Source organism: Hippocampus comes, unplaced genomic scaffold (genome assembly GCF_001891065.2).
Source record: "Hippocampus comes isolate QL1 unplaced genomic scaffold, H_comes_QL1_v1.1 scaffold9, whole genome shotgun sequence".
NCBI lineage: Eukaryota > Metazoa > Chordata > Actinopteri > Syngnathiformes > Syngnathidae > Hippocampus > Hippocampus comes.
Window position 1 is genome coordinate 4,550,998 of NW_017805275.1, and position 9,529 is coordinate 4,560,526.

At 42.4% G+C, this 9,529-nt stretch overlaps 1 protein-coding gene across 2 annotated transcripts; it reads left to right on the forward strand.

Moving 5' to 3' along the window:
• Nucleotides 1-1,279: 1,279 nt before the first annotated feature.
• LOC109515838 (gap junction alpha-3 protein-like) lies at nt 1,280-9,131 on the forward strand. 2 transcript variants are annotated; one of them, XR_002168268.1, is made up of 3 exons: nt 1,280-1,527; nt 3,414-4,726; nt 9,031-9,131. XR_002168268.1 is itself a non-coding variant. In XM_019869878.1 (2 exons), exon 2 carries the CDS (start codon nt 3,439-3,441, stop codon nt 4,492-4,494), a length of 1,056 nt encoding a protein of 351 aa, XP_019725437.1. In that variant the 5' UTR covers nt 1,280-1,527; nt 3,414-3,438; the 3' UTR covers nt 4,495-5,256. The 2 variants fall into 2 exon arrangements, 1 of the variants encoding a protein (XP_019725437.1); XM_019869878.1 differs by lacking the exon at nt 9,031-9,131 and having other exon boundaries at nt 3,414-5,256.
• The last annotated feature ends 398 nt before the right edge of the window (nt 9,132-9,529 follow it).

Sequence of the window (9,529 nt, forward strand, 5' to 3'; positions counted from 1 at the left end):
TTTGATGGTGTTTGTTTGACTTTTGAGGACACAAAATTGAGTTTGAACTCTCTAAATTGCACCGTTTTGGGGGGTATTTAATGTCATGGTTTCACTACAGTACATGCTTCAGCTTAAATGTCAACATTAATGAATTATTTGCTTGCATATTTAAAATAGAACGTAATTGTATCGGCTGCACCCCTGCAATATAGGTGATTAAACAAAAATAAAAGGCTGTTTCTTACAAGTGAAGAATGTTTGCAGATTAGAGCTGTCATTTGTCAATTTTTGACTTGAATGAATTCAACTCAATTTACGTCACAATAGCAGCAGTTTGATAAATAATCGACAATTAAAAAAAAGAGGCTTCAAGCTATTTGCTGTCAAACGAAACATTAAACAAAAGAAATGTGCATTCATCATTTCTCAGCCTTTCAGTCCACTAGCTTAATGCTTACACGAATTAGCATCTACAGTATGCTGCGATGTTTTAACCCTTTCAGCAACTGAGTGAAAACAAACGGTGCAGCAACATGTCCACGATGATATAACAGTACTAACAATGTGAGTCTCACATTTATATATCCTTCATCCCTTGAGTAGAACAAGTAATAGTGCCGCACTGATAAGCTGAGAGAGGATTTGAGGGGTAATTCTGAATCCCACTTGAGCTCTGAGCAAGACAAGTCCAGCTGTGATATGATTGGCTGCTCCATCAAGGCAGGACTGTCTGTCTAATACTGCCCCCATGTGTCCAAAACAGTAGGAGCAGCATTCAATCTCATTATCTCATTACTTTTTGTATTTGTACAATGTGATGGAGTGCTATTTTTATTTTCGCTCAATAAAATGCGCATTACAAATTGTTTTGAGGGTATTTTTTGGGTAGTGGTGGTGGGGTCTGGAATAGATAAAAGGCATTTCCATTCATTTCCAAAAGAAGTATTTTGTGTTACAACCGTGGCCACTGAACATCTGAAACTCTTATCTCAAGGCACCACTGTATTGAAATCTCAGAATTACTAACCATGGACTAGGTTTGTTTCAGGTCTTGTTCCTTTCATTCCCACTGTGAGGATGCAAAGGCCGACTCATCTCCAAATCATGCCCCCACATGATAGGAGAGACCCCTGCACTATATTTAGCCACCAGGACCACTTGTGGCCGGAACAAAAGGCAGTCAAGCCCACCATTGGCCAGCTGCCCTGTCAGTCACTCAAACAACCAAGTGGACAGGCTGTAATAGTTTACATTCGAGTACACGGAGCCGAATTTAACCGCAGGGGGAGGGGCAGACCGGACATGGTTGAGAGTTTGTCCATTAGTGTGTTGTGGTCAGTGGAAGAAACTCGGTTGGGGGCGTCCTGGAACCTGCCCGCCTGAGCCGGTTTGTGTGGAACTGACGCTGTGGCTGGTAGGAGTCCACTTTTCCTACCCATTCAAGGGCACTGCCAAGAGGCCCCGAAGATCACACTTGTTCTGGGACCGGTCACCCTCATGGACACCCCACAGGAGTTCTATACAAGGGATGTAGAAGGTGACAAGGTGGGTGAATTGCTAAATAGGACCTCAAAGTCTAGATATGAAAGGATTTTCAACACTACCCTGAATGAAGCACCCGTTCTCACCCCAATACCTTACTAACGTTATTTCGGTGGTACCATTATGAACTTCACCCTTGTCTCGCTGGTGTTCCCTTTCACTCAGAGCAGCGATCACGTTGCCGTGCCGTGCCACGAGGGCCACGACTTGCAGGATCATGCCTGGAAGCTGCCTTTCCCTGTCCACACATGCCAAATATATACCCTCTTAAAGTAAATATAATCCTGTTGTGGTCAACGTGGGATAGACCGGTAGTTGCCAACTTGTCCACTTGTTTGAACAACCTGACTCTTGAGACTCATTCGCTGTTCGCACTGCTGAACTTGGGAAGGCATTTTAGAAGAGGAGGGGAAGGAGGATACTTGCTGTTAGGTTGTGTTATTTTAGTCATGCAATATACACTACGTGGACGAAAGGATTTGGACACCTTGCCATGAAAAACAACAGGACCTTGAAATGGAAGAAAAATATAAGTTGATCCCTCTCTCGCAGCCTTCTGGGAACAATTTCTACAAGATGTTGGAGAGTGTCTGTGGGATTTTCTTTTCTTATTTTTTTTCCCTCCATCCAGAGGAGCAGGGTTGAGGTCAGGGCTTTGTGCAAGTGATTGCAGACCACATTCATTCATTCAGCTATGCCTTAAAGCGCTGTTTCAATACACTGAAAGCTGATGAGTTAGTTCAACTCAAATGGGTTGATTACAATGATGTATTTAAGTCTAATACAGTAACTCAAACAAGTATTCAAGAATATTTGATTTGAGTGCCTTGCTTTTTTGCTGAAGTACCCATAGTTGTCATAACAGCAGCAGCAGTAATCGTACTTATATAAGTATTGTTCATCAAAACAGTATTGGGGTTTTGTATGTTGATGGTGGTAGGAATAGTATTGGAAGTTGTATTGTTAGAAATTTCAAACTAGAACAAGACGAGTATGGAATGGAGTACAGTGTTTATTTATGTGAACTACTGTATAATAATTGTAAATAATTATAAATCTTCTTATTGTGCTTAGCAGTAGGTCGAGGAGTAGCCGTAATGCAGGTAGTAGTAGTCAACTGAAAATAAATATATATGTTTTGAATTTAATTGAAGTGGTTACATGAAATAAAATCATCCATCCATCCATCCTTCCATTTTCCGATCTGCTTACCCTCACAAGGGTCGCGGGGGTTGCTGGAGCCTATCCCAGCCGTCTTCGAGCAGTCGGCGGGGGACACCCTGAACCGGTTGCCAGCAAATCGCAGGGCACACAGAAACGAACAACCATTCACGCTCACACTCACACCGTGGGACAATTTAAAGTGTTCAATCAGCCTGCCATGCATGTTTTTGGAATGTGGGAGGAAACCGGAGTACCCGGAGAAAACCCACGCAGGCCCGGGGAGAACATGCGGAGTTGGAATTGAACCCGGTACCTACGCACCGTGAGGTTGATGCACTAACCACTGGACCAGTGGGCCGCCCAAAATAAAAGAATCTGGATCCAAATCTATTTTTATGTAGATGCATAGTCTACTAAAAAATTGATCTGGATTCACATGATCTTATTTTTGTGCAACCATTCGATAAATTAAAAGTGAAGAAATTCAACAAAAACCTTTTTTCCAATGTAGTAACTGTAGTGTTGATGGAAAATTATTACTGTGATTAAAAAATGGGGGTGTGGTAATATTGCTGCATTTAATTATAATGATGCATAACTAAAAATAAATTGTATTTTAATCATCATCATCATAATATGACCAACTCTTATACAGTCTGGGGGAAAAAATGGCATGGACCATTCCAAGTAAAAATGTATGTTTTGCCTTTTCCCAATCCCTCCAGTCCCAACTGTGAGCTCACTTAGACGATGGGGGACTGGAACCTGCTGGGAAAGCTCCTGGAAAACGCCCAGGAGCACTCCACCGTGGTGGGCAAGGTGTGGCTCACGGTCCTGTTCATCTTCCGCATCCTGATCCTGAGCGCCGCCACAGAGAAGGTGTGGGGCGACGAGCAGTCGGGCTTCACCTGTGACACCAAGCAGCCCGGTTGCGAGAACGTGTGCTACGACATCACTTTCCCCATCTCCCACGTTCGCTTCTGGGTGCTGCAGATCATCTTTGTGTCCACACCTACGCTGATCTACCTGGGCCACATCCTGCATCTGGTGCGCATGGAGGAGAAGCAGAAGGAGAAAGAGAAGACTCATCCTCCGAACAAGCCGGCCCTCGTCGTGGATGCCCACAAGCACAAAAAGGCCTTGATGAGAGACGAAAAAGGACATGTGCGCCTGCAGGGGGAACTCTTGCGCACATATGTTTTTAATGTCATTTTTAAGACCCTCTTTGAGGTGGGCTTCATTGTGGCCCAATACCTGTTGTACGGCTTTGAGCTGAAGCCCATGTACACATGCGACAGGCCGCCATGTCCCAACGCGGTCAACTGCTACATCTCCCGACCCACAGAGAAAACCATTTTCATCATCTTCATGCTGGGCGTGGCCAGCGTTTCCCTCTTCCTCAACCTCATTGAGATCTACCACCTGGGCTTCACCAAGTGCCGCCAGGGCATCACCTTTAGGAGAAGCAATCGGTCACCCGAGACCATGTCCAAGGGGCACAGCGACACCGAAGCGCCGTTCGGCCCGACGTATGATGACTATTTCCACGAGCATCGCCCTCCCAGCTACAACCTCTCCCCTCTGTCCGAGGGCGCCGAATCATCCTTTCAGCCCTGTAATAGCAAAGCGGCCTACAAACAGAACAAGGACAACTTGGCGGTGGAAAGGAGTGGCAGCAAGCTGGAGGAATGTGACCTGAAAGGAAAGAAGCGAGGATCTGCCCCCGGGTCACCCACGCAGAGCAGGCAAGGCCGCAGTGCCAAGTACAGCAACAACAAGACTCGAATAGATGATCTCAAGATATGAGACACGGCTTTCAGGGGGCGGAACGCTGATGAAAAAAAAATGTATTCATGGTGCAGGTTTGACTCATTCCAAATCAGACATTCATGGTCCACAAAGTTGATTTTGTGAAACATTTACAGTATTGCATAAAGGATGCAGAAAATGGCAAAAAGTCCAGCTTTTGAAGCAACACAATTCCGTGGGACCTCTCAAGTTGGACACAATCTGTCCTCAATGCTGTTGTACTTTCAAAGTAATTTCTCCATTGGAATTAATTTCCTCAGCTCGGAAAAAACATACTTTTTAGAACGGATTCCTGACAAGTGTGACACCTTAACCACTCTATAATAAAACTAGCAAACTTGAAAGTAAATCAAAACTAAAGAAAGTCATCGTGCACAATGCTGTCACGTTGTGGCAGGTGTTGCTGGAAGCGTTGCACAATCAAAAGTAATTGTAAAGTATACCCCCTTCCATCACAGGGGTTATGTTGCAGGCCACGCCCACAATAAGTGAAATCCATAGCAAAGAAATACCATGCTGAAACACTCCTTAGGAAACATTTACAGCACTTTTTAAAGGAATATAAACTCACTCTAAAATAAAACCAAAAAATGTAAAATACCAAGAGAGCGCAAGATGACTGCATAAGACAAAAATATAGCAGCGTACCAATCCCTCCATGTGCTGATGGTGGTTGTCTGGTTAGCATTCCGCCTCACAGTACAGAGGTGCAGGGTTTGATTCCGGCTCCAGCATTCCTGTGTGGAGTTTGCATGTTCTCCCTGTGCCTGCGTGGGTTTTCTCCGGGTACTCCGGTTTCCTCCCACATTCCAAAAACATGCATGGCAGGTGAATGGAACACTATAAATTGTCCCTAGGTGTCATTGTGAGTGTGGTTGGTTGTTCCTCTATGTGTGCCTTGCGATTGGCTGGCAACGGGATCAGGGTGTCCCCCGCCTACCCCCCGAAGACAGCTGGGATGGGCTTCAGCATGCCCGCGACCCTCGTGAGGATAAGCGGATAAGAAAATAGATGGATGGATGTGATTGACATTTCATGAATCGCATTGCTCATATTGTAGTAGTGAGCACGCAGATCCTTTCCAATGTCAATGTAGCTATTTTACGTTTTTACCATGATTGGTCGCCATCTTTTGCAAAAAACACAAAATAATCAAATAAATACTTGCGGAGTTAATCTGTCAGATGCTCATTGAGCTGCAACCTCGTCGATGATGTGCGCATCCTGCATGATGATGCAGGTTGAAACTCCCACCTTTGGAAGGGTCACCGTACTAAGAATCAGTTTCCTTAACTTTTACTGTTTTGTGAATTTATAGTCCCGAGAAAGCAAAAATAAACGCATCTAAATTTGATACTCCACAGAGAAGCGTGTTATTAACAACCCTGCCAAATTTTAATGATTGAAAACGTCTTCAAATATATAAAAACACATTTTTTACCACATCAATCTTCCGCCTTCTCACAATCATGTGCGTGCACATGATTGCCCCGCTGACAACGGGGCACCCAGTCGATGCCCCGCCAGTCAAATCTCACGTTCACACACTGTCTGTCAAGTTTGACTTTTTCAAAAGTATTTCCAACTTGTGTAAAGTGGCCACGCCAGCTGGCTATCTGAGAAGAAGATGCTTTTTCCAGGTGTCTGCAATGCTACTCACCTAATCATACGAATCGTACTTGGCCGGATAATGGTGAAAAACAGGTCAACTATTGTTGCACAATTCCCTGCTACATAATTCTCAATCTTTGCCCAGGTTTACAGCAATTATCTTCAAACATGTATCACATGATTAGAAACAGATCACCGGATTCATTTTACAGGGTCTTTAATTGACTGGGATCACTTTGACTGCACAAAAATACCGCAAAGTAGAAGTGTGCTCAGTTTTTTAAATAGAATTGATTGTTAAACTTCACTTTAAAAATTCCAATCAGTAAATGTTTATTTGCAAACGTTGAATGAAATAAGACAGTGTCAGCCTCCAGCACAGTTGACAAGTGTAATGTTGGAAAATAACTGGTACTAGTGAAAACACTGTATCCAATTCCAAGGCGTGCCTCAGTAGAGATTGCGTTCGTCTCAGTTTCAATATTTGTAATGTGTGATTATTTGATCACCCAGAAAAAAAAACAAAAAAAAAAACATAATTCAAAGCAGAATTGTTTGTATCTTAGTTTGTTATTTGATTGCTTGGTGACGCTCTGTAAAAAAGGAAAAAATGTAAATAAAGCTGTCTTAAACTTGCCACTTAGCATTTAGTGTCATTGGATTCAATAGATCATCGACTACTTAAAGCGGGGTACCATCAGGTAATACCCCAGTAGGGGTTCGTGTTTTTCCCCGCCCCCTCCCTTATGTTTCTTCTCATCTGCAAAAACTGGGCACTGTAGAAGGCGACCCAGCAGACACCCGTTCTGTATCCCCCGGTTGATCGTTGTTTTTCAATGTGTTTTGAACGGTTTGTGTCTCTTCCATGATGTTGCACCCTGCGGTACAATGAGAAAGCAATTCTGATTTTGAGTTGACAACCACAATATGGTTTCCAGATAAGCTAACAGTTTCAATTTCCTCCATTACTCTTTCTATTTCTGTGTATTTCCGACATCGTTTATGTCCTGTGGCACTACCCTGCCTCTCACGGATCAGTCTCAGTACTACAGCAGACATGGATAAATAGTTTGGCCATCTTGGCACATTTAAAAAAAAGTCTGTTACGATGTTCATGATGGGTGTGTGTGCACCCACTCAATTGCGGCTGAAATAACAGGCCTCGTTCAGGAATCGTCAAGAATAAATTTGTTCTCCACTAATCACAGCGGTGTGGTAACATTCGTGTTCTCACACCCACTAACTGCAAAGAAACACTGTTCTGTGTGTGTACACTAACATGTGCACGCATTGAGCTCATCCAGGAAATCATGTTGGTGCCTCTGGTATTTAAAAAAAAAAAACACCAACTTGTAAATGAGTTAACAGCATACTGTGTTCATGACGACAAAGCCCCTGCCTGGTGTGATCATAACTTTCGTGTTAAGACTTGATGTCAAGGGAAGAGGAAATGCACATTTGCTCTAATATAAATGTCCGTACTACAAGTGCAAACAAACAACAGATCATGAGATTTCAAACGTCTTGACGAATGCATGTTTTTTTTTCTTGTTCCACAAAGCGCTTGTTCAATAAGAAACATATTTTGGGCTCACACGGCATTGATCAAAATAAGGAAAGTCAAACCAGGAGGAAAACATGATGTGGGAGCATTGTTTGTAACTTATGGCTTCATACAGTTGCTGTTGGAACGAGTAAAGTCTCTTGTTAACTTTCCGAATATCACTTTTTAAATAGAAACACCGATGGGTTATTAGAGGTCAGAAAAAGTGGACGACATACAGACTCTTAAAATGTGATCAAGTGGAACTCCTTAACCCAATGGCCTTAACATTAGGTACACCTAAACAAAATGCAGTATGAATAGAAACATTTCCTAGTATGGTCTACCAACTACATTATTGCTGCTGTGTGAAGTATTACTCGAGGCAGAATATTTGATACAACTCATCTATGGAATATTATGGTGTAAAATTATGCTGTACCTAATAATGTGGACAGTAATTTGATAACTGAGGTGTGTACAATCGCAACTTTAGTCTCTCTCTCTTCACTTTGTTCTGCTTGTGGTACATATGCTTGAATCTGACTTTTGTTTGCTCTCCAAAAACAACACATTTTATTTTACAGTACCATTCTGTGCTGATAATGCCCTTAACCCAAAGTGAGATTTTTTTTATTTTTTTTATGTCAATTAATCATTAGTGTAGCGCTTACTAAAACTGTCCCCTGGAGGGGACACCCCATTGATTGTATGCCAGACCTCTTGCTAACACCTGGAGAGAATTTCATGGGAAATAACATATATTGTTGGTATTTAACACCCCATTGATTGTGTTCTTAACGCCAGCTCTCGTGCTAACATCTGGAGAGAATTTCATGGGAAATAACATTGATTTTTGGTATTTAATTTTGGACATAAAATCAGGTATCCACATGAGTCACTTTACTGCAGTGATGGGAAGTGAGCTAATGAAGTACAAATACAAATACTTTACTTGAGTATTTGTACATCTGAAAAGTTTTTGCTTTTAATCTGTATGTCCGTACTTTTTATTCATCATTTTTTAACCTCAGAGGATGACAACAAAATGTAAAAAAGACATAAATCGAGAAAAGTAAAGGCAAGTAAAGTCATATGAAAGTAAGCCTGACAATTACTAACACTATATGGGGGTGCTTTACTTTTGGTGTCCTGTGTGTTCTTCGATGTGACCTGTCTACACACACACACACACACACACACACACACACACACACACACACACACACACAAAACAATAAAATTAAGATATCACCACAGGGGACAAGTTTCATACACGGACATGAACAAGGCTAAAAAGAATGCACATGGACACCTAGTAAACTAAACAAGATTCAGCATGAACACAGTTGGAAAGATTAGGGTGGTAATGTTTACAGGAACCGAGGTTGGGGAACGAGCGGAGGGCTAGAGTCTGGGCAACATGACCCACCAGGTGTCAGCAGGACCGAGGAAGGGGGCCAGAAGAGAGAGAGGACGAGATGGAGAGATCTACCTACATCCTGTTTTCAAAGACATTGTTAGAGTAACTCGATACATTGTGATGGCTGCTTCTTAGTTGCGCTTCTTTTTCTGACTAGGCTCGCTCGCGAGGCTGAGTGATCGGGAGAAAAGCAGCCCAGGCCCAATTGTAAATTCCTGAACTTCCGAAATTGATAGAAACAGATGAGTAAATTCAGTCAATTTGGCTTTAGTTTAATTTCTATCAGATGCCTTTTAGATAAACGAATACGCATTGAGTAAGTAGTTGTTTTTGGGAGTTGCTAATTAGACTAACAGCTTTGTGACCCCCTAAATCCTTCAATTTAGTATTAAAAAAAAGTATACTGATAGCATACTTGGATAAACTACTTTTTCCTACCCCAATAATAATAAACA

Excerpts from the sequence above, each read along its gene's own strand:
- LOC109515838 (XM_019869878.1), top strand. The coding sequence starts at position 3,439 with ATGGGGGACTGGAACCTGCTGGGAAAGCTCCTGGAAAACGCCCAGGAG.